This window comes from Sminthopsis crassicaudata, chromosome 1, assembly GCF_048593235.1.
Source record: "Sminthopsis crassicaudata isolate SCR6 chromosome 1, ASM4859323v1, whole genome shotgun sequence".
NCBI classification, from domain to species: Eukaryota; Metazoa; Chordata; class Mammalia; order Dasyuromorphia; family Dasyuridae; genus Sminthopsis; species Sminthopsis crassicaudata.
Genome location: NC_133617.1, coordinates 59,253,145 through 59,281,086, shown reverse-complemented (window position 1 = coordinate 59,281,086; position 27,942 = coordinate 59,253,145). Strand labels below are relative to the sequence as shown.

The following is a 27,942-nucleotide window of genomic DNA, read 5'->3' as shown; positions in this document are numbered from 1 at the left end:
GCTCCAGAGGACAAGGCCGTTCTCCTAGGCCGGACATAACGGTTCCAGGGCGGAAGTGGAAGTGAGGTGCCGCGGTCGGGTGCGCCCGCCTGCTCGCCCCGGTGCCGCCGCCTCTCTTGCTGCCGCGCCTCGCCCTAAACCTCGGTCTCTCCCCGCCGCCGCCGCCGCCGCCATGTCGGCTAGCGCCGTGTATGTGCTAGATCTAAAGGGCAAGGTAGGGAAACCCGGCCTCGGCCAGCGCCGCTTCCCCCCTCCTGGTTGCCTGGTAACGGCCCCTCCTCAAGGCGGGGGCGGGGACTTCCCCCACCTTGTTCGCTGCCCCTGTCACCCTGTCAAGGTTCCCAAGGAAAGATTTTTGACCACCGCCCTTCCAGTTCTGATGGCAGCTCCTCGCCCCAGGGCAGCCAGTCATGTCCAGAAGCACTTAGGCAGCACCTGCTGGGTGCAGACAGGAAGCATTTATTGAGTGCCTGCTGTGTGCTAGGCTCGGGGCTGAACTCGGGGTACAAAGGCTAGTCTCACCTCGGTGGCGGGACCCTGACGTGGCGGGTCCGACCCGGCCCCGCTGCCTCGGGGCTCCGCTGGCCGTGTCAGCAGGAGCTGAGTCAGGGGAGGAGGAAGATGGGGCGCCGTGTGCCCAGGGGCGAGCTAGGTGACAGGGGAGGATCGGGGGGGAGGGGCCTTTAGGGAGCCGCCGAGATTGCAGGGATACCTAGGGAGGCGAGAGCGCTCCATGTGCAGCCAGGGAAGGACCCGGCTGGAAAGGCAGCGGCGGCGGGAGCGCGGGTCCAGTCCGGCTGGAGCTTCGCGGCTGCGCGGGCTGAGAAGGCCGGGGCCCCGCGCCTTCTGGTGGTCACGGCCCCCGGAGGGCCATCTCTCCAACCCAGTCCCGGGCTGGATTTAAATCTCCTATCATCCGGGCTTTGTCTGAAGGCCTTCTCTTTGCCTCCCTTAGAGCGCCCCGGTGCAGTGTCAGGGGATTGAGCTTCCACATGGTTCTTAGGGCCAGCCCGGGGTCTCTTTCCAAATCAGGGCCAGCCAGATAATGGAAGACGGTTTCCTTCCTCCTGAGCTGCTTCCCCAGGTCCTCCAACACTTATCACATGATGCGAATCCGAGGCTCTCCCTGGGGCTTCTCCAGCTTGTTAAAGCCCAGCTCATGCAGCAAATATGGCCTGACCAAAACAGGATAAACGCAGCGGGGAATATGTGCTCCCTGTCTGCACCCGCGGGCTTCGTGCTGTTGCCTCATCCTCAGCTGCCTCTCACCGAAACTGCGAGAGCTGTTTTACATGAGCTACTTCAGCCGCGCTTCCTCCAGTGCGAAGAGTTGATTTTTTTAACCCAAGTGGAAGACTTGTCATTGATTTATTAAATTTCATCTTATTAAATGTGGTTCAGTATTTTGGGAGTCCCAGCTCTGCTGTTTAACAGATTGGTGCTTCTCCTTCCATTTTTCCAGGTTACTAATGAAAATGTTAAATAGCACAAACCCTATCACTAATTCCTGGAGGACGCTACAGTAGAGAGTCTTTTACTGTGCTTTAGGTGTAATCTACCAGTCCCCAATCCACTTGTGTGTTACTGGTTAGCCCCTATCTCTCCATCTTGCCTTCCAGAATAGCTCGAAGGGCTTCGTCAAAGGCTTTACTAAAGGGAACTAATCGGTATCCACAGCATTCCCCATCTGCCCTATCAAAGAGGAAATGAAGGCGCACTGTTTCTGTTGAAAGTCTGACATTTTGTGATCACTGCCTTCTTTTCTAAATGTTCGCCAGCATTGAGATCAATAACACAACTCTAAAATTTTGCCAGGAATCAAAGTCAAGCTTATTGACTTTTTCCCTATTTATAAAAACAGAGATGATGTCTCCTTTCTCTAGCTCCAGCACCTTTTTTCTGCACAATTATCCTGTAAAGATGACAAAGGGTCAGAAATAGCATCCAGAAGTTCTTCCAGTATTCTGGAATGCAGCCTGCCTGGGCTTGGTCACTTTAACGCATTCAGGGCAACTAGGTGATCTTTCTATTCATTCTGTCCTTTCCAGTCTGAAGACTATTCTCCTTAGCAGAAAAACACAAGCAAAGACCTCCTTGAATAATTGCCTTCACTCTGTCATTATCATTGCCCCATTTACACTGAATATTTCTTCACTCTTTTCTCCAGTAAACCTTTTAAAAATCCCTTTTGTTGTCCTTAGCTTTCTTTGACAGTCTTAGTTCACTCTGAGTTTTAGTGTTCCTAATACTATTATTGCAGGACTTCAGGGGGCCTAAATAAATTGGGTTTGTTACATTTTGTTTTGATGCCACATATACTTTCCAATAAATTTCCAACAAATCCTTGTACAAATTACAATCCCTGGAAAAGAAAAATGGGTTTATTGATTATTAACAGAAAAATAAGATGTGTCCTGGGCAGTATGACATTGAACATTATTTTTAACCAAAATTTTACTGCTTCTCCAGTGTCAGTTGTATTTACTTACTCTCATGGTGTATATTGTTCTTTTGTCTCTGCTTCCTTCACTTGGTATATCTTCATAATCTTTATATTTGGCAATCTTTGTGGCCTAATAATTTTCCTTTATGTTCATATACCGTTATTTGTTCGGCTAGCCAATTATTAGACATATAGTTTATTATTACAAATAAAGCTCATTTTTGTTATTTACAAATAATGTTAATGAACAGTTTTGGGAGAGTTCTTGTCAATTGCCCTTTATTAATAATAATATAAAGCTGACGTTCATATAACACTTTTAAGTGTTAACATTATACTTTACATGCATGCTTAATTTGAGCTTTTCAACCACCCTGTGAGGTAGATAGTGCATGTATTATTATCCTTTTTCTTATAGATGCACCTCAGAGAGATTAAGTGACTTGCCTCGTAATCACACAGTTTATATGTGTGATGTACATTTTTCGTACATAGGGGTCTTCCTGATAGTAATCTCCTTGAGATTAAGTCCCAACATTCAAATTATAGACATTACTCATTAGATCATATATTTAAAGACCAGTGGTACAGGCTAGAAAGCCAGTGGTTATTTACTGACCGAACAGTTGACTCATCTAATCAAAATTCTCCCATCTTTTAGAGAAATTTAGGCTATTTGGCTTTTTTGGTTTTTATTTTAATTGCTGCTGGGATTCTGGGGGAACTAAGAAGATAAAAAAGTAAGGGACTTGTTTGATAGGGCTGAGGGGGAGGGGATTGTTCTCTTTCCTTCTAGCACTTTTCATTCTCGGTAGAAAAACAGCATGACTAGCACTGTTGCAATGTTGCAAAGCCAGTTGAGTGATCTGATCTGTAACATCAACATTGGACATTGACCAAAGCCAACATCCAATGTGTAATCCATTGTTGAGTTTCTTTTCCCTGGAATTCCTTTTTTTAAAAGTGCCCAGACCACAGTGAGGAGGTGATTAAAGTATTTCATGCAGACAGTGAACACATATTTGTCCAAATTTATTTTGCAAAAAGTTCTTTTCCCTTTGGACACTTAGCATGCAGGTAGCACTTAATGTGTTCCAAGCACTCTACTAAAGACTGGATACAAATACAAGCAAAAAAGACAATTCTTAACCTTGCCTTCAAGTACTACATTTTATGGAAGAAAGCAACACATGCAGGGGTTCTGGAATTTAAGGGCTTGCAGTAGCTAAGAGGTGAAATCTAGAGTGAAAAATGAACAAGAGGGAAGGTATACCTGGATACCAGAAATGATGAAATGGTGATTCAGGTCAGGGACACTCCAATGAAGAGAAAGGGCCCCATAGCAGAGACATTTCTGGGGCAAGAAGGCCAGAGATGAGAAACTGAAGGCCAGAGGTATGGGGAGTGCAGCTGGAAGTAGCATGAATTTCAGAATTTGACTCTCCTTATCTAAAAGTAATTACTCCTTTAGTGAGCTGAATCCCAAATTACTTTTGTCTTGTCTTTTCCAATCCTGCTCACAGTAGAAGCGTCCATGCACATTTGGGACCTGGGAGTTCCAAGAACGAAGAACTAAAAGAATTTAGATATGAAGAGAGAAAAAGGCAGGCAGCAGTGTTTAGAAAGAAGCAGTGTTAAGAGGGACATCAGAGATCAGAGATTATCTGGTCTAACCCATCTCTGAAATCATTATCTGAAAAAAGAAAAGTAGGGGTGTTTATATTGGGTACAAGAAACCTTAGTGGGAAAATCAAATATCCTTAAAAATTAGTAAGCAGACTTACTATGATGACCCCACAAGCCAATCATCCAGAGCCTTGGATTCTGGTCTTGTCTCTCTATACTCAGCTTCCTCCCCCTGGACTCCTAATCCCTCATTTGAAAAATGAGCAAACAAAAATGGACAAATGTGATAGTGTACTTGTGTGCTTTGCTGATAGGCAGGGAAGGAAAGTAGAGCTATTTTTTAACTTAAACACAAGAGTTTCTGGCATTTTTTTTAACGATAGAATTGTTAACCTAAACTAGAAAGACTTTTTTTTTTTTTTTTTTTTTTTTAAATCACAATTGATGGACAATAGTGAAATACCTGAGAGGAAATCTGGCAACATCTGTCAAATCTACTCATTCAGTTAAAAAAAAAAATTTCAAAATGACTACTAATTTTTTGAGAACAGAGATTATTTCATTTTTGTCTATATTCCCTAGCACATAGTAAATACTTGGTAAATGTTTATTGATTGATTACAGGACCTTTTACTGTGCTGTGGAAGAGACAAATATATGATGTCAAAGGTATAGGGAACCCTCAGGGTAAAAACATCATCCATTAGTGTAAGTTAAATTCTTAGAGAGTTTATTGGTGCATTAAGAGGTTAAATGACTTTCCTACAGTCACACAATGTATGTATCAGGCATGTTTTGAACCCATATCCTCCTGTCCATAAAGTATTAATATTCTCTTGGAACTTAACAGTCCAGCAGGAGATATATCCTCTTTTCTGTAATTTATATCTAATTATATAAGAAAAGTACAAACTGAGTGCTCTGAAAAACCTGAGGAAGAAAGAATTACTATTAATGGATAGGGAACTTATCAAGGTCATCTTCATGGAGATGATGACATTTGAGTTGTATGTTAAAGGATAAGTGAAATTTCAGAAAACATCTTTCAGTGCCTTTAGAAAGAACACTGAACTTGAAATCAGAAAAAGAAAAATATAACTGCAGATTTTATTGCTTACTAGCTTTGAGGCCCTGGACCAGTCATATAATTCATGATAGTCATCATGAGGTTAATCATATTTGTATTACCTACTTCACAGGGTAATTTTGAGAAAGTTGTTTTATAAAACCTCTTTAAAGTTACATATAATCGTGAATAATTGTTATTTTAGGACTAGGAAACAGTTTGAAAGAGACAGAAGAAAGGAATGGGCAGAACATGTCTGTGTGGCATCAAATAGTAGATTTTGCTAGAGTAACAAATCCTAAGGAGTAGTGAGATAAAGATAAAAATCACCTTATTGCCACATTTTGAAGGCCCTGAATGACAGACTAAGGATCTTGAACTTTATTTAGAGGGAAGTGGGAACCATCAAATAATTCTAAACAGAGAAATAACATGATTAGATCTGTGCACATAGACCTTATAGGAGTTCGAGAAATGAGGGATGGAGAGGGGTGAGGGAAAGACCAGAGAGAGAGCAGCTGTTGGCCACTGTAAGTAGCTCAGAAAAATTGAGTTGAGGCGGAAGTGGTCAATAGTAAGAATAGTTAGAAGTGGATAGGTGCCAGAGAATTAATGGAATGTAGCAACTACTGAATGAGGGTGGTGAAGGTTTTGAACATCAGAGACTGGGTGAATGTTGGTGCCCCCATTAGGTTAGGGGGGAAAGGTAAGCATTTCAATTTGGAACATATCAAATTTGAGGTGGGGGGGATGGGAAGTATATTCCAAAGAAAAAAAGCTACATTTTGGGTATAAGCCTGCCAAAAGCAATTTTATTAATTCAAGTATTCTAATCCCAAGTATTTCTGTTTAGAGAAAAGTCCCCCAAAAGCAAAATTTCCCTATAGCATTGAATTTCTCTGACAAATCATTTTCAGTTTGAGAATTTATAGCAAATTCAAATTAAGATTTTTATGGCATTCCAAAAAAACCTCCACAATTCTACAGTGAGATAAAACAAACTGGCAGTGTTCAGTTTTGATTCATCAGAAAGGCATCTATTGCCAAGTCCTATCTTCTTTAGCTTCCTACTATCTGTGATGTTTGACCCCTTCCTTCCTCTAACACTGCCACCATCCCATGCTGGCCCTTATCATCGCACACCTGGGTTATTACAGTAGCCTCTGGTTTGTCTCCTTACCTCAGGCTTCTCCTCAACCTAGCAGTCAAAGGGATCTTCCGAAAGCACAGATCTGACTATATCACACCCCTCCCCCCATTTATTTAGGAAACTCTATCAATTCCAGGATTAAATATAAAATCATGTGGCATTAAGAGCCCATCATAGAACCTCACCTATCCAGTCATCTTACACCTTACTCAGTTTCCCCCCACATACTCTGAAATCAAGTGGCACTGCTCTCCTTTCTGTCCATCAAACGAGAGATTCGATCTTCCATCTCTGGCCATTTTTTAGGCTGTCCCTCTTCATCTCCTCCTCCTGGCTTTCCTGGCTTCCTTCATGTCTCAGCCAACATTTTTCTTCTATGAGAAGCCTTTCCTAGTTTCCCTTAATAGTAGTGCTTTCCCTCTATTGATTATCTTTAGTTTGTCTTGCATTTAGCTTGTTCATGCATGGTCATTTATGTGTGGACTTCTTCATGGGACTAGAAGCTCCTTGAGAACAGGGACTAATTTTTTGTATCCCCAGAGCTTAGCTCTGTGCCAGCCTGCAGTAAGTGTTTAATAAATGCTTATTGACTGATAAAAAATTAGTGCCTGGGGGAACCATTTTCTCAAACTATTCAATGTGTTCTAGTGGGCAGAAAGACAATAATAACCTTACCTAGATTAAAACGTTCCCACTCTTAGACTCGTTACCGGTAACCCTTAATCTACCTTAGAATTTTTTTCTTTTTTTCTTTTTCTTTCAAGGTGGCAGTATTACATTTTGCTATGAGCTTCAGAGGGAGACCATAGAAGAGTAGAGGGATTACAGTATTGATACCTGGAAAGGGACCTTAAGAATCACAATTTCTACTACCTCCTTTTATAAGGGAGGGAACTAAAGCCCAGAAAGACTAAAAGTCACATATGAGAAAGTAGCAGAGCCAGTTTTTCTGGGGATATTTGGGATGTGTCCGGCCTTGACTCCAGTTCAGTTGTTGGAATATAATCAATGGTGGGAGTCTCAGGAGAAGCAAAAGATGTGGTAGGAAGTGTGCTGGACAGGCACTGCTGGAGCTCATCCCTAGAGTAGTGGATGTTAGCAGTTTTTGTTCTGTGCTATCAACATTAAAGATTAGGATGGCCTGATCCTCAGACAAATATCCACCAAGAGAGAGTGGTAAATGGTGTCAAATGGAGAGGGAAGAGGTCAAGGAGAACAGCTTGATGGTGCAGTAAGTAGATAGAGGACCAGCTTTGAAATCAGGAGGACTCAGATTCAAAACAGACATTTAATACTGCATAGTCAAGTCACTTACCCCATTTGCCTCCCCACCCTCCCCCAAAAAAGACTGAAAAGAGAACATCATATTTTTAAAAATATATTTTTATTATAGCTTTTTATTGACAGAACATGTGCATGGGTAATTTTTCAACACTGACCCTTGCAAACCCTTTTGTTCCAACTTTTCTCTTCCTTCCCTCCACCCCCTACCCTAGATGGCAGGCAGTCTCATACACGTTAAACATGTTAAAGTATATCTTAATTATAATATATGTGTACATATTTATACAGTTCTCTTGTTGCACAAGAAAAATCAGATTTAGAAAGGTAAAAATAACCTGGAAAGAAAAAAAAATGCAAGCAGTCCACATTCATTTCCAAGTGTTCTTTTGCTGGGTGTAGCTGGTTCTGGAGAACATCATATTTGACAATTAAAAGATTGTTAATATATTTTATATTACTGTCTAGGAGAGGGAATGGAAGGAAGGGGGAGAGAAAAATTTGGAACACAAGGTTTTACAAGAGTGAATGTTGGAAACTATCTTCTCATATATTTTCAAAATAAAAAGCTATTTAAAAAATAAACAAATAAGAAGATTGTTGATAGCTTTGGAAAGAACAGTTTCAGTTGAGTGATGAAGTCAGAAATCAAAATATAAAGGATTGAGGTGTGACAGAAGAAAAAGAATAGAGGCAATAAATGTAAATAGCTTTTTTTTAAGAGTTTGAAAACTGATGAAAGAGAAGAAAGATCTAGGACAGTGCTCAAGGATATGGTGGATCTAATGAATGTGAAGGCAGGTTCTGAAAATGACAGTGGGGGGTCTTCCTGGTGCTTTAAGTCTTCAGTTGACAGGCATTTATTCTATACCAGGTAATGTGCTTCAGGTGTGAGAAAAAAAGAACATCCATCACTGAAGAGCATAGAGACAGGTTTGGTGCCTTTAAAAGAAAGTCAGGCCTCATTGGACGGCAGAGAAAAATATCTAGCATGAAAGAGCTTAATAATAAGGATAGGAACTCTCAGGATAGGGGGAGGGGGAGACAGCAGAAGGAGCAGGCAAAGAATAACTAAAGGTCTGGAGAGGGAAAGAAGGTTGGGACGAAAGGGATTTTATTTTTACTCCAGTATGCAGTGATAGTTTTGAGCAACTGGAATGAGAAACAGGAAGTTAAGATTTACTTAGCATAAGACTGAAACAAAAACTAAGATCGAAGAATAAAGGCAATCTCAGGAAAATAAAATTATTAGTTTTGGAGCCTCCACAGATCCTCTCTTCAGGGGAATCCCCTGGTCTCAACTAAAGAGTTCAGGAGTAGAAATAGTTTAGGACAGAGATGAAGGAAGGAAGAGGCCCTCTCCTGGTAAGGTCTCAAGAGAAAACATACATAATGATTCTTCTAAACTCAGAAGATTGAACTGGAAATTCAATCAAATGCTTTTTTCTTTTTGTTTATAGGTGCTTATCTGTCGGAATTACCGAGGAGATGTGGACATGTCAGAGGTGGAGCATTTCATGCCAATCCTGATGGAAAAGGAAGAAGAAGGGATGCTATCTCCTATCTTGGCCCATGGAGGAGTTCGTTTTATGTGGATTAAACACAACAATTTGTATTGTATCCTTTTGGGGAATGCCTCTAGTAACCCCAAGTTATTTCCAAAGGAAGCCCTTGGTATGTGACTAGAGTTAGGAGACCTGGATTTTATCCTCATTATCAGTATCATTAATTTGCAGTGTAAGCTTGGGAAGATTCCTTCTCTTCTCTTTGCCTTAATTTCTTTGCCCTATAAAATGAAAAAAAAAATTAGATTAGATGACCTTTGGAAGTTTTTTTCTCTGACTTTCTATAGTTTTTGTATTCTCCCAGTCTCCTTTCTGTACACAGGTCCATATCACTGCTGCTTTATTTCCTAAATTCGCTTTGTTCTTTTTTATACTTCCCCTTTACTCCTCTTTGAGCAAGGGTCCCTCTTTCTAATCTCAGTAAATGCCCTGTTTTGAAGCATCTGATCATATTAAAGGTTAACTTTATTTTATGATTACAATCCTGGCTCAGCTTCTGGTTTTTCTGGTGCTTATTCCATTTTTTGTCTCTTCTTCACTGGCATCACTTGAAATAGCCCTAATCAAGAAGGGACTAATGATAGCAGATTGATGAGCCTTCTTTCCCTGACAGATCAAGAGTATGACATTATTAGGGAATAAGGCTTAGGATTCTGCTACCAATTCTGTTCCATTACCTCCTTGAAAGATATTCTTTGTGCTGCAGGCAGGCATTGGCTTTACTCTCTGAAGCCTACTTCACAGCCAGATCCTTTTTTTGCCTCTAAAATGTTCATCTATTTAGAACCTAAATGTGAAGGAAAGAATCTAGCAGAATTGATGGATGTTCAAAAATTCTGAGTAGATTCTCAGAAAGGGAAAGCTCTGAGTAGCTCTTAAATATTTACACCTTTATGGAAATTTAAGTAGCCTCAAGGGCAATATACATTCTCAGTCCTCTGCACCTGCCAAACCATAGAGGGGAGGAGGAGGAGAAGGAAATAGGACTGAATGTTTTTTGCCCCTGCCCTGGGCTGTCCATGCAGAAGGTGTGCTTAGGGAGGAGGAACAAACCCTTTTGCTGGCACATTGCAGAATTAAAGAGCACTAAAGCAAGTATCAGTTAGAATTAAATTCTAGACATCTGTCTTGAACAGAGGTTCTTAATTTTTTGTGTGTTGTGAACCCCTTCTCAGAACCATGTTTTTATTTGCATGAAATAAAATAAAATACATACAATTATTAAGGAAAGCTTAATACTGAATTAATATTATGAAAAAATTTTTGAAAGAAAATTCACAAACTGGTTCATTTTCGGGTCAAGAGCCCAAGGTCTGGAATGACCAGAATAATGATTTAGACATTTATATAGCACATGATGATTAAGTGGTAACATTAGATTTTTGTCACCCTTCTAACCTACCCAGTGAATTATTATAATCCCATTTTAGAGAAAAGGAAATTGAGGCTCAGAAAAGTAGTGGTTCACCCAAGTCCCCATGAAGTGAGTAACAGTCCCAGAGTACAGACCTCAGGCTTCTCCCATGGTCTTGCCACTGCATTACACTGCCTTTCATTTTTAAGCTCTCAGAAGTAGCCACAAATCCCTGAGTATAAAATAGCAGGCCACAATCTGAGCATAAGTGCTTTAGCATTTATATATAGGGACATAAAAGGAAAGATATAGACACAGACTGGGAAGGAGAGGGAATAAATTCTGGAGGGCCTTGTGATGGACACGAGGCTTGAGTCAGGCCTTAGAGGTTAGGGACAGAGTTTCATGTTATTTGTGCCCTTCTCTTAGATGCATTTAAGGACCATTGCCACTGCTGATGATTGACCTATAGTGTGATCTGAGTTATCACAACTATCCCATCAGGTTTTTTGGACTGTGGCAGAGAGAATAATTATCAGATCTTTACAAATGTACTCCCTTTGAAAGCTCCTTAATGGGTTTTCTGTCAGTGGTCGCAACATCTAAGAAGAATGCCTGTGTGTCTCTGGTGTTTGCCTTTCTTTATAAGGTAGTACAGGTAAGTGCCAAACTGGGAAATTAACTTTTCCTTTCCCTAAAAATGTAACTTCTTTCATCCTGCACAAGCACTTTCAACATGACTGTTGTCATATGCCCTTCGTCCCCCAGAGGGCAGCACAACACAGACGGTGTATCTTGTGCCTTGATAAGATGCCTATTGTGAAGTAGATAGTAATAAGGAACAGTTTGAACTGGAAGATTATAGTGGTGTGGGGGTGTGAGTGAAAATACTCTTTGGCAGGCTCCCTGAGAGATCATATCCAGGTAGAGGAAGATAAAAGAGGATTTCTTGACACACAGAGGTGGGGATCAGAAGTAGGATGCTATTCTAGGAGTAAGGAATACCTGCAAGAGTGAACAGAGACAAGAGAAGGCAGAATGAGTTCAGGGGAGCCTGGAATGTATAATAAAAGTAAGAACAACAAGAAGAACATGTGCAGGAGAACACCGGAAAATAAGACTATCAAAGTAGGGTAGATCTAGAAAGCTTTGAATACCAGGTTTGGAAATCGACTTTTTGTTTGATAAGCAAGGGCACGTTGCTGAAAGTTTTTGAACAAGGTTGGAGAAGTTTGATCACATCTGAGCATTAATTAGATATGTTCCTATAGGAAAGCCTGAATCAAGAAATAAGTGGGCAGACTATTACAGTAATCTGGAGTATGAGAGCTTGAGTAAGAATTAGGAAAAGTGATCAGAAAGGAACAACACATTAGAGAGATGACACATTTGCCAGAGGTATAGATTTTGAGAGTCACAGGCTCTCCTAAATGTGATAGAAAAGAGGAAGCATCCAGAAAGAAGAGAACACAGGTAGTTGCAGGAGACTGTGCTACTGATTAAGTTTTAGACTGGTCAATTCTCTGTCTTCTAGCGTGGGTTGAACTTGTAAGTACTTGATTGGTTTATCATCAACATAGAACTGAGGAAATTAAATGTTTCATCATCTCAGGACAAATAACTGAAGAGTGATGCACAGGCCAGACTTCCAAGTACTTTTGTAAGCAGGAGAGTCAGAGATATGTAGGAATCAACTGTGAAGTTTTCATGTGTTTTCTCTCTTAAATTTTAGGTATTTTCTGAATATTTTAAAGAGTTGGAAGAAGAGAGCATTCGTGATAATTTTGTTATAATATATGAATTACTAGATGAATTAATGGATTTTGGATACCCTCAAACTACTGACAGCAAAATTTTGCAAGAGTGAGTATCAGTAGCCAGGTGTACCTAACCTCTTCAGTTTCTTCTTGTAGCGGAAGTAACCTTTCCATGGCAGGTCCTCACAAGTAAGGCTTGGGAGGTATTGGACTTTGTGTCTGTCAGACTAGTCCTAGCCTTTGTGTAGAGAGGGACCTTTTCAGTCTTAGCAATTCACAAACCACCATGTTTGGAAGGAGTCCTTGATCTGGATTAGCCCCTATGATACCAAATGACAGCTCCTCAAAATCCTGAAGCAATGTATATTGTTATCCCGGTATTACTGATACAGCCTTAGAAACATTCTTTATGAGTAGACATGCTGTCTTTGAAGGGTTTAAATAGCCTTATAATGGGGATCTTTGGGTACATTTTAATGTGAATTTGATCCCTGCAAGGGCCATGCAGCTTTATTCCATCAGACTGTTTTTGTTAGGGCTTATCTTGTTCTCTTGAGTCTTTCTATTGGTGATCAGATCAAATCGTGAGTTATGTGGCTTCTTTTGATTTGGAAGAACTAGAAATGAAGCTACTTCTTAGAACTTGGGTAGATTGAGAGAAGAGAGTGGTACCCATCTGGATTAAATCCCTATAAATCCCTTTCCAACTTTAAGGTTCTGTTTTATTATTCTGTGCCTTAGGATATTATTTCTAGGCTTCCAAGAGCTTTCTTTGTTCATTTTTTTGGAAATATAGCATTAAGTTAATGACTGAAGTTACACTGTTTCTGTGTTACTCATATTTCCTTAACATTAATCATCTGGTTATAAAGATATATTACTCAGGAAGGCCACAAACTAGAAACTGGAGCTCCCCGTCCACCAGCCACTGTCACCAATGCTGTGTCTTGGAGATCTGAGGGAATCAAGTATAGAAAGAATGAAGTGTTCCTGGATGTCATAGAATCTGTTAATCTCTTGGTAAGTCTGTTGATTTACTTGCTTTTTTTAAAAATGAAAATAAAAGCTACTAAACTTTGTAAACTAGAAGATCTGTAGATACCCAAGACATCCCCAAATCCGTGTAGTAAAAAGATTGCTAAAATTTGTTTTGTTTGGTTATTAAATTTTAAGTTAACAAAAATATATTTCCTCTTCTTTTACCTTTGAAAACAAAAAGAAAACAAAAATCCTTGTAACAAATATACATAGTCAAAACAAATTCCTTCATTGCCCAGGTCCAAAAAAAAAGTCTCTTCTGCACCTAGAGCTCATTACTTTCCTATCAGGAGGGGGGTAGCATTTCATTATTTGTCTTCTGAAATCATGGTTGGTCATTGGTCATCAGAGTTTTTGTTTTGCGGCATTGTTTGTTTTTACAGGGCTGTTGATATTGTATAAAGTTGTTCACTTCACTCTTCAACAATTCATACAGATCTTCCCAGCTTTTACTGAAACTATCACATTTCATTCCTTCTGGCACATGGTATTCTCTTGCATTCATATCCCACAATTTGTTCAGCCATTCCCCAAGTGAAGAACTCCCCCTTAGTATGCAATTTTTTGTTATTATAAAAAGAGATGCTATAAGTATTTTTTCCTCTTTCTTTGATTTCTTTGAAGTATCAATATAGATATTGCTGGATCAAATACAGTTTAACAACTTCTGCAATATAGTTCCAACCTTTTTTCCAGAGGGGCAGATCCACTATTAGTGCATTAGTGTTCATCCTTTCCTGCAATTTACCCAACATTTGTCATTTTCCTTTTCTGTCAGTTCCATCTGATGGGTATGCATAGAACCTCAAGAAGTTGCTTTAGTTGGCATTTTTCTAAATACTAATTTTTTTTAATATGACTGTTAATTGCTTGTATTTCCTTCTTTGGAAACTTCATATTCTTTAATCATTTGTCTATTAGGGAATGACTCTTACATCTTTTAAATTTAAGTCCTTATATACTTTGGAAATGAGCTTTTTATTAGAGAAACCAACTGAAGAGATTTTTTCCCCCAATTACCTACTTCTCTTCTAATCTTAGTTGCATTGGTTTTATTTGTGCAAAATCTTTTAAATTGCACACTATCAAAATTGTCCATTTTCTTATCTGCGATCCTCTCCATCCTTGTTTGATTGAGATTGCAAAACTAAAGATCTGAACCTGGATCTGAACTCTAGTTCTGGTGCTTGCTAGCTGTGTACCTGAGCCACGTGCATTTTTTTCTTTTTCTGGCCCGCTATCTATAAGAGGAGGGGCTAGCATATTATTTCCAAGAAATTCTTTAGTTCTTATGGTTTGTGAAACCACATCTAGGTGATAAAGGCCTACTTAGGCCGCCTCACTCAGTCAGTATCGGTGTGGTATAAGAAAGAAAAGGTTTTAAATTTGAGAAACAAGAAAAGGATCTAAATAATTTCTGCTTTCTACCCAACTATTCCATCTGAACTGATTCTTTCTACCTCAGTACCTAGCTGATACAATTCTTCCTTAAACTGACTTTTATCAAGCTTAAGGAAGATGGGAGCTTTGGACCATCTGAACATTTCTTTCTTTCTTTCTTTCTCTTATTATAGCTTTTTATTTACAAAATATTTGCATGGGTAATTTTTCAACATTGACCCATGCAAAACTGGAAGATTTATTTCTACATAACACTAGGCAAGGCTAGTTTTACATATTTGTCAAAGTTTGGTTAAATGGCTCATTTTTGACAAAAAAAAAAAATCCTTTTTTTTTTTTTTCTGAAACAGAAATGGAAAAAGTATAGGACTTAGGGTCAATAGACTTGGGTTAGAATCTTGTCTTTGATACTTGTCTCTTCTCCATGCTTCCATTTCCTCCAATGTAAATAAAGAAAAATTCATTTTGGAGGTAGAATAGACAATTCTTGGCAACCAGTTGGATGTTGGGAGAGTGAGTGAAGTATCAAAGATTCTTGAACCTGAGTGATGAGAAGTTAGTGTTTCTCAGCAGTAATAGTGAAGTTGGGAGAAGGGAAAGGATTTAGAAGTAAAGCCTAATGAATTAATTCTATTTTTGACTGTTAAGTTTGAGATGCCCCATGAGACATCTAGGTGAAGTATCTAGCAGAGAGTTGATGGTATAGGGCCAGAGCTCAGGGAGAGAGATGAAGAATGGATAGATACATTTGGTGATCATCTGAATAGAGATGATAGTATTTTATTGAAAGCTTAAATTGTAAATCATCTTAAGATCTGTTCCCCCCACCTATACCCTATTACTGGTATCTTCTCTCTGAGATACTTTTCATTTATGTTTTTTGTATGTTATCTTTCCCCATGAGAATGTTTGCTTCTTGAGAACAAGGACCATTTTTTATCTTTCTTTGACTCTTCAGCACTTATCATAGTACCTAGCACACAGTAATAACTTAAATGCTTATTGATTGATTAATTTAATTTCATTATATTAATGGACAAAGGCTCTCTGTGATCCATTGCCTCACTTGCTTGATTCTTCACATAGGTCAGTGCCAATGGGAACGTCCTTCGTAGTGAAATTGTGGGCTCCATTAAGATGAGGGTATTTCTCTCAGGGATGCCAGAATTGCGCCTGGGTCTCAACGACAAAGTTCTCTTTGACAATACAGGGCGTGAGTATACACACCAATGATGTCTTTATGAGCTCTTTGTCTATGTTTCTTCCTGCTATATGATGCTATATAGCCTTTTTAAAATAGGAGAATGTGAGTTTGAAACCCTGTTCACTGTTCCAGGAAAACAATGGATGGGAAAAACACCTTTCCATCCTAGAAAGAAGAATTTGCTAAGAAAGTAAATAATATGAATACTTTTGAAGTATTAATTGTTCGGAATATTACTTTATGTAAATTATTTTTTATTTTTTCTTTAAAACTGGCCCTTTGCTATTTTGTCTATTTCAGACTAACTTTACCAATAATTCTAAATAAGTGAAATTTAACATATTTAAAATGGCTTACTCCATAAGCATATAGAATATCAGAGCTTGAAGAGTCTTCAGAGATCAAGTCCAGGTACTTCATTTTTCAGGTGAGAGAAATGAGGCTCACAAAAGGGACAGACTTGTCAAGGTCACAGCTAATCAGCAATTCAGCCAGGAGGGGGACTCAGGTCACAATCCAGTGTTCTTCTCAGACAGTAAAATGTATTAGGTGTTTACTGTGCACCAGACATAATCTTGAGCTCTGGCAGATGGAGATGCAAAAGAAGGCCCTGCTCTTGAGGAGCTCCACCGAAGGGTGCAGGTCACACATACAAATAGATGAAAATTTTTTTAATGAGGAAAAGCATTCCAAGAATGGAGGAGAGCCAAAGAAAATGCATAGACAAAAAATGGAGTATTTTGTTTGAGGAACAGAAAGAAAGCCAAAATGGATCACAAGGTATTTTCCAAGACTGGAAAAGCCAAGGTAGGAAGGGCTTTTGGATGCCAAACAGAATTTTATATTTGATCCTGGAGCATCTAGGAAGCTGCTGGAATTTATTGAGTTAAGAAGGAGGTGACATGGTCAGAACTTTAGGAAAATTGCTTTGGTGATTGCATAGAGGATGGGTTGGAATAGGGAGAAACTTGAGGCAGGTAGTTCACCCACAAACTGTTGCAGTAATGAGATGAGGAGGTGAACCATGTGGTGGCAATGAAGAGGGGGTATGTATATGAGAGATACTGCAAAGATGAAAACAGCAGGATATGGTCAATAGAGGCTCACAGGACAAGTGAGAGAGAGGGAGGGGTCAAAATGAATCCTAGGTTGTAAGCCCAGAGACTGGGAGGATAGGGATGCCATCAGCAGCAAAAGAGAAAGTAAGAAGAGGGAAAGGTTTGGAGGGAGAGGAAATAAGTTCAGTTTTGGACACGTGGAGTTTAAGATGTTGACAAGGTATCTAGTTTGAGCTGTCCAGGAAGCAGTTGGAGATGCCAGAGGTCCTCAGAGAGGTTTGGGTAATTGAGAATCATAAGCATAGAGGTAATCGTTGAACTCATGGGAGTTGATGAGACCACCAGGAGAAGTAGAATCAAGGAAGAAAAAAAGAAGGACCAGGGCAAAACCTTGAGGGATAGCCAAGGTTAGCAAGAACAACTTGGAAGAAGATCTACTAAAGGAGGACGAGAAGGATCAGTCCAATAGATAAGAGGAGAATCAGAAAAGAACAATGCCAATCAGTAGTACAAAGAAACCTGGAGAATTCCATTCCTGCCTCCAGCACAACTGCTGTGTGACCCCAAGCAAATCGTTGAACTTCTCTGTGAAATTCCTTCTCTGGAAAATGAGGATTCCCCCTCTCACATTATTGGTACACTGTCAGATGAGATAATAGCACCATGGGTTTTCCAAGTCTTACATAAATCTCAGCTATTGTTAACATTATTAACCCAGCCTCCATTCAGCTATCACAGTGAGCTTTCTAAAACTCACGTCTAACATCACCCCCTTCCCTACTGAATAAACTCCAGTAGTTCCCTTTGACCTTCAGGATCAAATATCAAATCCTGTTTGAAGGACATTCAAAGCCCTTCATACCCTGACCCCTCCTACTTTTTCAGCCTTAAACACCTTCCTCCCCCCCCCCCTTTCCCCATTCAGTGCATGCTATGATCCTCTCTGTGTGCCCTGGAAAAGTTCCTTGGACAAAGGCGATCCATCTCTCTGTTTTTGGTATTTTCTCTGGTTGTCCTCCCTGCCTGGAATGATCTCCCTCCTCACCTCCACCTCTCAGTAGCCTTGGCATCCTACCAATTCCAACTAAGATCCCAACTCTAAAGAACCTTTCTTGTTCCATATGGGAAGTAACTTACCTCTGTTAATTATTTCCTCTTTGTACTTTCTATAACTTATTTATACCCAGCTGTTTGCATGCTGCTCCTCTGTTAGCCTGTGAGCTTCTTGAGAGCAGAGATTTTTTTTTCTTTCTATGTCTCCAGACTTTATGTGCCTGACACAAAGTAGGGGCTTCCTTACATGTTTATTGATGACTATGATTAGTATAATTTTATTGCTATAATGCTTTAATTTTAAAAGGCTTTTCTATCCAATATTTAATTTGATCCTCACACCTCATTTGTTAGGGAGATATCATTCTGAAGCTAGGAAAACCAAAGCTCAGGTTGTCATGTGCCCAAGATCCCATACCTAGCAAAGAGTGGAAATTGTTGAAAAGGCAAGGGGAAAAGCCTGTTCCTTTATTGATTTTTATTTAGTTAATAATCACTTTTTGAGGTGCTTTATAATTTACAAAATATTTTCTTCATATAACTCTGTGAGGCAGATCTTCTGACTTGTGTTCTGTCCTCTTAAGATAATTTATTATCTTCTCTGCTATCCTCTTGATTGTTTCTTTTCCACCCATTCTCTCATTGCTTCCCTCCAGGTGGAAAAAGTAAGTCAGTAGAGCTGGAAGATGTAAAATTCCATCAGTGTGTACGTCTTTCCCGCTTTGAAAATGACCGGACAATTTCTTTCATTCCCCCCGATGGAGAGTTTGAACTGATGTCTTATCGCCTCAATACCCATGTAAGTACTTCTGGACTTGGATGTGGTGGCAGTGGTAGTGAGCGTTAGATGGTTAAAAATATAAGCACCTGGTGGTACCTCAGCAAGGACAAACAAAAAGTGTCCTCTTAGAGAGAAAGGAAGTAAGGAACAGTCTCCCAGTTATTGGCCAAGATGACCTAGGTATCCATGTGCTCCAAGGAGTGCTCTAGGTATGCTATCTCCTGATCAGGAGGCAGCCACATGTCTCTACCAGTAGGGGTTTGCTTAACCTTCCTGGGAAACTATTTAATGACTAGATAAGAATGGTTTGTAATTAATGTATTAAAGTACCAACCTAAGCAGATATCAAATAGATAGTAATAAACCTGAAACTCTGGCCATGAGCCTTGGCTGCAAGGTAAGCCTAGCAGGTTCAGAAACTCCACTCACCCTAGAGATAATCAGGTATAGATAATTCGAGTCTTACTATACCAGTACATTTGCAAGACACTAGTTTTTTGGTCCAGTATTCATCCATTTGAAATATTCCTCACTCTGGAGAAACATGGTATAAAAGCAAAATAGAGCAAGATGCAAATCAGCATATCTCATACATATGATTTTCTTAGAAATATAATAACTCATCACATAAAAATATGGTATAAAACCTCCAATAAAAACCATCACATCCAAATGATTTACATTTTTAGTAAAAAAGAGGAGGGAAAATAGTACTGTACACTTGAATAAAATAATAGTAGTTTCCTTGCTCATTTTTCCAATATCTTTTCTGCCAGTGAACTGTTTTGTTGCTAGTGAGGTTTTTTAGCATAGCCACAATTCATTTGTTTATATTTTTCTTTTTCCATTTTCTGCATCCCCTTGTTATAAGTTTCCATATTTCTATATATATGTTTGTCAAATTTTACACCACAATAATATTATGGCTGTAGCACAGCTAGTTTAGCCATAACTCAGTTATTGAACATTTTAGCCCTTGGGTTGTTACTATAAACAGGGCAGCTTTAAATGTGGCTCTAAAAGTAGAATTTCTTGGTAATAGGGCAAGCAGGACATTCTTCATTCACATGCTAAATTGAGTGGTCCAGACATTATTTTCCAAAACAGCAACATTTCTCCTCATACCCTAAGGAAGATGTTGGCCAAGGTTGAGAGGAAGATGAAGAAAGGCATGAGGTGTGGAAGTAGATATCCTAGGCCTAATATTCAGAGAGGAGAAAATCAAAGGTGCTGCTTTCCCAGCAAGGGCAACTGGCTTTTATAGAGGGTGCATTTTTAGACGGACTGAGTTTACCCTGTCTTATATCATCTTGCCAGAAACATACATAAAATATACTGCCTTGGGTTGGACAATTGTGAAGTATCTGATTCTGGCAAGGATTAAATTGCTAGTAAAGTCAGACTCAACACTTTCTCCGTTTTTGTGTCTCCTCTCAGGTAAAGCCCTTGATATGGATCGAATCTGTAATTGAAAAACATTCCCACAGCCGTATCGAGTACATGATTAAGGTGGGTTGCCCCTTCAGAAGCCTGTTCAGCTTCAAGTGGATTCTGCCCATCAGACAAAGCACAGATTTCATTTTTAAACCATTCTATTATTGGTTTTAATGGTAGTTAACAGTAACAGCTTCCATCTCTGACTGTTGAAGGTTTACAAAGCATTTTGTTCTGAGGTAGGGGACAGTTTACTTTGAAAATACTAGGCTTATTCTCCCAAGGGAGAATTTTAATTTATGACTTATTTCACTTATGTAAATTTATTTATGGATTGTAATTAGTATAGTATATGTAGTTCAGAGATATCATTAGCCTTATTTTACTAATAAATAGATACTCTGTAGAGTTTGTGATTTGCCCAAGACCTCATGGCTATTGTCAGAGCCTATCCAGTCATTTACCCAGTGCTGTTTTTGCTCAGCCATTTAATGAGTCCCTGATGAATGACAAGAAGTGAACTATACTAGGATGGAAAGGGGCCTCAAAACCAGATTTGGTCCAAGGAACAAGGGATGTTTAGCCTAGCAAGAAGGAAGCTGGGAAAGCAGGGCTTCCTAAGAGCCTCTGTGAAAGATAAAGTGAACTTGTCCTGGGTAGAACACTACTTACTGCAGAAATGAAAGTTAGAGGGAGAGGCAGCTTGTTGCCAGCCCAATATTGGGAGGCATTTTGTGACCAGTTAGAACCATGGGAAAACACATGGGCTGCCTTGTGGGCACAGGGCTCCCTTTAATAATGGAGTTAAGGACAGGTCTCAGCCCCTGGCAGGATTGTTAGAAGATTGTCTGAGGAGTGCAACTAAAGAAGAAAGGAAGAAGGAGTCAGGTGTGGCTGCGGGCTACAGGCTGGGCTTCCCAAAGGGGTGCCTCCTGGAGATGGGAGCCAACTTATTCCTGCAGAAAAGTGAAACAACTCTTATTCATCATTAACATACAACCAGTAAATGCCTAGTCCAGGGTCACACAGTTGATAGGAGTTGAAGTGAGGACTTAAGAGGCAAGTCTTTTAGTCACATGAAAATAACACTACAGACTCAATTTAGTTTTTTAAATCCACAGAAGCTTGAATAGAAGCCAAACATGTAGGGATTGAATTTCACTTTTCTGACAAATGTTTACTAAATGTATCTCCCTCTGCCCCACAGCATTCTGCTATAGTTTTTTCAAAATATTACTCAGAAATAAACTTCCCTCCTTGCCCAATTTCCTGACCACAGCTGCAGTCATGTCCCTTCATAGTTTGCAAAGAATTAGTTGCAATAAACTAGTGGGGGTGGTGGGTCTTGCTTTTATCCTGTGCTAAGAAAGCTCAATTTGTTTGTGGCCTTTTTATAGGCAAAGAGCCAGTTTAAACGTCGATCTACTGCTAACAATGTGGAGATCCACATTCCCGTGCCCAACGATGCTGACTCACCAAAGTTCAAAACCACGGTGGGAAATGTCAAGTGGGTCCCAGAGAACAGTGAAATTGTTTGGTCAATTAAATCCTTCCCGGTGAGTGAGCCTCTCAGCCCCCAACTGGTGGAACATCTTTTCGATCTAAAAACTGAGAATTCAGCCCTATCCCTCACCCTCATGTGTTTCCCTTTTTTAAGCCTCTCAAATAACTTTTCAAATGTACCAAGAAAATGACTGATTTGTTAGCCCAACTTATCTATTTATCACCTTGGTCTATGATTGCTATATATACACTCATAAATTGGTGTCTGAATCGAAAATCCAGACTTTTCACTAATCCCTTCCCTTTCTGATAGCATTCTTACAAGGTAGTAATGTACTTGGTTCACACCTTTAAAGGAGTTCGCTCATTGGTTCACACTTCACATTCAACATTTAGAAATTACTTCACATTCAACATTTAGTGCAAATTTCATCAAAACAAGGAGATTTAAATCCAGCTGGTTGACTTCCATTTTGTGGTTTGTGTCTAAATGGGGCCAAGCCCAGCAGATCCCTTTATCTTTAGCTTAATGTTCCTGCATGTACACACCACTCATCTTTAGCTTTTGCCTTTTCCTCTATCAGGTATCAGCTATTTTTCTTGGTAAACTGGCAGAAAATTTGAAAGCAAGCATGGTACATGAGAGTCATTGGCTGTCATGCAGCTATTGCAACTGAAAAATGGTATGCTTGTTCTTGGACTTTTTTCCAGTGAATTTATTACTCTAAACCAATACGTAGGCCAGCCAAAAATGTGGTCAAAGTTTGAGGTGAGACTCTTAACTAAATTTGCTTCTATTTTAGTATTTACTCTTTCATCTCTCTCCTTTCTGCACAGGGAGGGAAAGAGTATCTGATGAGAGCTCACTTTGGCCTGCCCAGCGTTGAAGCTGAGGACAAAGAAGGAAAACCACCCATAAGTGTCAAGTTTGAAATTCCATACTTCACCACCTCAGGGATACAGGTCTTTATTGTGATGATGTAAAGTTGTTGAAAGTAATGTCCAAGGCTGGGGTGGGATAGGGGAAGAAAGGGTAAGGGGGGAAAATTCATATTGTTACTTGCTGGTACTGCAAGTTCTTTTGCAAAGGAAAAGGGCAGATCTAATTGGAAAAGAGAGACAGGAATGTGGAAGTGAGAAGGCTAAAAGCTGTTTCAAATAAGAACTTCTGAAAAGAGTTAGTAATTTAAAGCCCTGAAAACATAAAGCACAAAATGCCACAGTGAGAGGGACATAGAAGGTCAGCATTAAGAAGGCCCTTAGAACCCAGAACATCAGAGTTGGAAGCGGAAGCACTACCCTTAGAACATGAAATTTCAAAACTGACAATGACCTTAGAACAGAACTAGGAGGATTCTTAGAGATCATTTAGTCTCATCTTCTCAGTTTATAATTGAGATAACAGAGACAGAGAGAGGTGGAGTCACTTGTTGAAAGTTCCATACAAGGGAGCTAGCTGATGACCAAGCCAGACTAGAGTATTTGTTACCTGACTACCAGTCAAGGACTCTCTCCTAACACTACTCTAGTACAAGGTCATGCATGTTTCTCTCCTATGCTACTTAGTGAAGCAGATTATCTTTGAGTTATCTCTTTTAAAAATAAAGGAGAATCATGTGCTTGGCTGCTATGCCTTGTTTGGCATTTGTTTACAGTGAAACATTTTGCTTAGCATTTCCAAATTCTGAACTTAGCAGATTCTTTTCTTAGGAGGAAAGCAGGCTATTACCAAGAAGGTAGTACTTTATTCTTCTGAGGACAAACAAATGTTGATTGTTTGGTCTTGGGCCTTGCAGGTGCGTTACTTGAAAATCATTGAGAAAAGTGGTTACCAGGCTTTGCCTTGGGTTCGGTATATCACCCAGAATGGAGGTAGGTTGGTTGATCATATCTCATGTCCTTTGACATTAGGATCACTCTCCCCCGTCCCCATGATCATAGCTCACATTTGTTAGCATTTGTGGTTCCCACAAATCACTTTACACACATTAATATCATTTGAGCTTTATAAACCCTTTTAGGGAAGCTAAGCAGAGATTATTGTCCTCATTTTAAGAAATGGGTTTACAGAGGAAAGGTGACTTGTCTGTAGCCATTAAGTGATGGAGCTAGGATCTAAACCCAGATTTGTTTCCTGCCCTGTCTAAGGCTCTTCCCATTCATCAGGCTGCCATGTCTAATGGTATGTCAGTTTCCCACAATCAGATTCCAAGAAGGTTATAGATAGAGAGATTCATTGTTCTGTAATCTGACTTTTAGTGTAGTGAAAGTGTATCTCTTTATTTTTCTTTTAGCAGGATAATATTTTAAGGATATTGTTCAAACTTTTGGGTCATATTATATATTTGTGACTGATGATCTAACTAAAATCCTGGAAAAAATTGTCTTTAAGCTATTTGTATGCAATTCAGAAGGGAACCATCTCAATATTGACATTACTCATCTTAAAGGAGAACACATGTGTATAAAAAAGGTACATAAAAAAGAAGCAGTCACACATTCTACTTTGAAAGACGAATAATGGAGTCGGTAAAATTGATTTTATTTTGTATCCGAAGGCAAAAAAACCATAATTTCATGAGATATTTAGTTATCTCACCTTGAAGTCTTCTTGATAAACACACACACTCACACACTCTCTCACTGATATTCTGTTACTTCATTGTAAAAATGGGCATAGAAGACCTGGACAAACAGTATGGTTCAAGAATCAGAAATAAATCAGTTGAAGGTTTTTCAGAAACCTGTTGCCTATATACATACATACACACACACACACATATATATATATATATATGTGTGTGTGTGTATATATATATATATATATATATATATACATATATATATATATATATATATATTTGTATATATATATTTTTTTTTCTTCCAGAAAATTATTAGAAGGTTCTGGATGTGACAGTACTAAATGATGTCACAAAATTTGAAATCAACTCTCTTAACAAACAGAAAATAACTGATGGGAAAGAGGGGAGGTCATTGCTAAATCAGCTATTAGTATGCATTCAGAATAACTAGTTAGACTATAAATTAAAATCAATACTAAACAAGAAGAATAAATATGATAAGACATTGCAAATCTTTATAACAACTTCAATTCACACAAGCTATTGATGCTGGGAAATAAAGGAAAAATGTTTTTTACAGAAATTTAACTGATGCGAGAGTAATCACCACAACAAAGAGGCCAGAAACTTCCTCAGCCTTTCAACATTTGATCTTGCCAAGAAAAAACATGAGAGCCAAGTGTATCATTGGTTAATAACATAAACTCATGCAAAATGCTGCAAAAAAAAATACAGTAGATTATGAGCTGCATTGCCTCTTTAAAAAGCTAAGACTGGTAGAAGGTAGTAAAGAGATTGCATTAGGTTTGGCATAAGACATAAATAAGAAAAATCAGCCTAGGAACATTTGTAGATGAAACTGGACAGAGAAAAAGAAATTATATCTACCAATATGTTTTATCTATTTTAGTCATCATTGATGGTAGGATTTTGCTTTTTTGGATTCTAATGTATCCTTGATGGGCTACATGAAGAAATGACATTTAAGAAAATGATGAGTATACACAAGTACACACAGAAGAATTCTGTTATAGACCACACAAATGTGGAAGCATTTGGAGATGACTTATCAAAATATTAAAAAGGGATAGAAGATAACATGGTTGAAAAATAGGTATTGCAGATAGAAAGTGAGCTCAGTTTGGAGCTAAAGAGAAGGAAGAGAATATATTACAGTATATTTGGGAAATTAATTATCCCAAGCTGCTTCCTCATCTTAACATCAATATTTTTCTGTTCATTCTCTACGACTGAAAATCAGGAGATACTATTATCAGAAACTGTAGCTCAGGACTTTGGTTGACACAAAAGGGCAGTGGAAAGATGAATGGTGGGTAGAAATAGGCTATATTGCCAAACATGAGGTGCCCAAGAAATTGTGAAAAATATATCATGAAGGGGATGTATTACTAGAAAAGGACATGAGTTAGTCATGTTGAGAAAGCAAGAAATAACAGATAGACAGCAGAAGGGCTACAGTTGTGCCCATGTTGTGTTAACAAAGCTAGAGGGAAAGCCTCTATAGCACATTGGTGAACCTCTCATAAAGGATTTGTGGCAGATTATGAACAAGAATTTCACAGGATTAGAAGGAAAGATTTGGTCAAGATCCATATCATTAAAAGGAGCAAATATCTATAGCAAGAAAATCCTTGATTCATCAAAGTCTTTCTCCAGTTTACTCCTAGTTTTTCCATATCCTAGTATAGAGCTTGGAAATACATATGTGTCAACAGACATTAGTCAGTGTTTCTTCTGTTTGATTCCATCATTCAGGTTTCCCAACCATCCGGTCCTCATCTTTTTTTAAAATGAGAAAGATCTTTGTATTGATACAGATTCCCAAATGTCATTAATTAGCTCCAGAAAATTTGAAAATAGGCAGAACAAGATTACAAGGAACTCTTGGTGACTGAGTGGGGAGCCCTTACTAGTAGAAAGATGTCAAGAGCTGTTCAAGAGGACTTAACTTTAGTATTTAGTCACAATTTTATTTTAAAACACATGTTGTTTGGAAATGTCTATATTTTATTAACCTATTGATAAAAAGAAGATAAACAGTTGTCAGTGAAATTGGAAGCTCTTCTCATTTGTTCTCAATTATCTCTCTTGTAGACTATCAACTCCGAACACAATGAGGTTTCTCTGCCAGCCCAGATGATACACATCTTCAGGCCTAGAATGTGTTTGTAGGAATTTTTCGTGATACTGAAGACTGTCAACGTCTTGTCTTCAGTGGCAACTTTGGTAAATCTAAACAACCTGAGGAGAGAGAATTAAATAGATATTTATTGACTTTGTCACCCAGCATTATATGCCCTGACCATGACTATGTGGATATTTTTTCATCATTTGTACACATTGTTTCTGCTGTTACCAGCTGTTCAAATTAAGAGTCACACTTTGTCCCAAATAGGCAGGAACACAGGAATAATCTTAGAATTAATTCCCCTTTTCATGCCAGCCCAAACCAATTATGGAAGGAGACAAAAGCCCCATTTTAGATAAAATGCTCTTTTCTGATGTGATATGAGCTTGGTGCTAATCCAAAAGAATGATGTTAGCTTTGCCAAAATAACTTCTAGGGCCGTCACTCCTCCTTACTGGAAATTTGGTATCAGCACCAGTGAAGGAGCACCAAGCAGAAATTTAGGGAAAAAATAACGTTCTGAAAGTTTGTCCTTGGAAATCTAGCTCGTGGTGGAGGGCATCATCGGGCAAAGCTTTGGAGGCACGTGCACAGATATCCACCCCAGTTCTCACCACACACATCTACTTCCAAAATGCCTCAGAGCTGGGAGTCTAGAGTGTAAGGAGTGAGGGAGACAGAAGGCCAGCACTGAATGTTTACAGAGCACGTGCTCCCTGCTTTCAGGCTGCCAGAACTCATTTTCCCAGGACATTGTCAGGGTAAGCAAAGTGACTCATGGTCACACTACCCACCATCCTCCCCATCCCTACCCCAAAAACACAGAGCTCTTAAGGATGAACTTAAATATAGAGAAAATGAGATTGTACCTGAGACTAGAGTTACTGATTCCATGTAGTCTTGCCAGAGAAGCCAAATAAAGAAGCTTGTTGAATTACCCGTTTTTAGTTTAGGTGAAACTTTTAGGTCCTTCTGACCCTTTCAAAATCCATTGCCCCTTTTGGTCACAGCCATGCCAAAAGGTTCACAGGCTGTGTGTGCCTTCAGTCCAGGGGCTCCACTGAGTCTTGCAATTTCGCATGTATCGAAGCAAGGCTGGGGCCCTGACTCTGGGTCCCTTACACACCATGTGCCATTCTTAGTTTTACAGACCAGAACAGTATTTTTCTAGCTCTGCTGGGGGCTGATGAGTGTGATGAAGATGGGCTGTGTGTTGTGTTTGTCCTGTTAGTGACAGGGGTCTGAGAGTTGAGACATCAGGTCCCTTCTCCCACCCAGTCTGCTCTCATCTGTCCTTGTGAATCTGACATCGTGATGTTCTAGAGGAGGCTTTGGCCCAAGTGTTTCTGAAGATGCTCCTGGACACTGGGAATGGAGCGTGTTCTGTAAATGAAAGTGCTGTATGTTTTGTTAATGCCAATTCAGTTACTGTTATTACCGCCCAATTGTAGAACATATTGGTCAATATTGCATTAAATGCAGATTTCAAATCTA

At 39.2% G+C, this 27,942-nt stretch overlaps 1 protein-coding gene across 1 annotated transcript; it reads left to right on the top strand.

Annotated features, from left to right (window-relative positions):
• AP1M1 (adaptor related protein complex 1 subunit mu 1) lies at positions 1-27,942 on the top strand. Its single transcript, XM_074306162.1, has 12 exons — positions 1-214; positions 9,027-9,183; positions 11,076-11,143; positions 12,218-12,348; positions 13,115-13,262; positions 15,768-15,894; positions 18,653-18,795; positions 20,215-20,286; positions 21,609-21,767; positions 22,552-22,677; positions 23,511-23,586; positions 26,415-27,942. Exons 1-12 carry the CDS (start codon positions 173-175, stop codon positions 26,435-26,437), a joined length of 1,272 nt encoding a protein of 423 aa, XP_074162263.1. The 5' UTR covers positions 1-172; the 3' UTR covers positions 26,438-27,942.

Coding starts and splice junctions, on each gene's coding strand:
- AP1M1 (XM_074306162.1), top strand. CDS start 173: ATGTCGGCTAGCGCCGTGTATGTGCTAGATCTAAAGGGCAAG. Junction 12,349..13,114: donor GACAGCAAAATTTTGCAAGA/GTGAGTATCAGT, acceptor CTGGTTATAAAG/ATATATTACTCAGGAAGGCC. Junction 15,895..18,652: donor TCTCTTTGACAATACAGGGC/GTGAGTATACAC, acceptor GCTTCCCTCCAG/GTGGAAAAAGTAAGTCAGTA.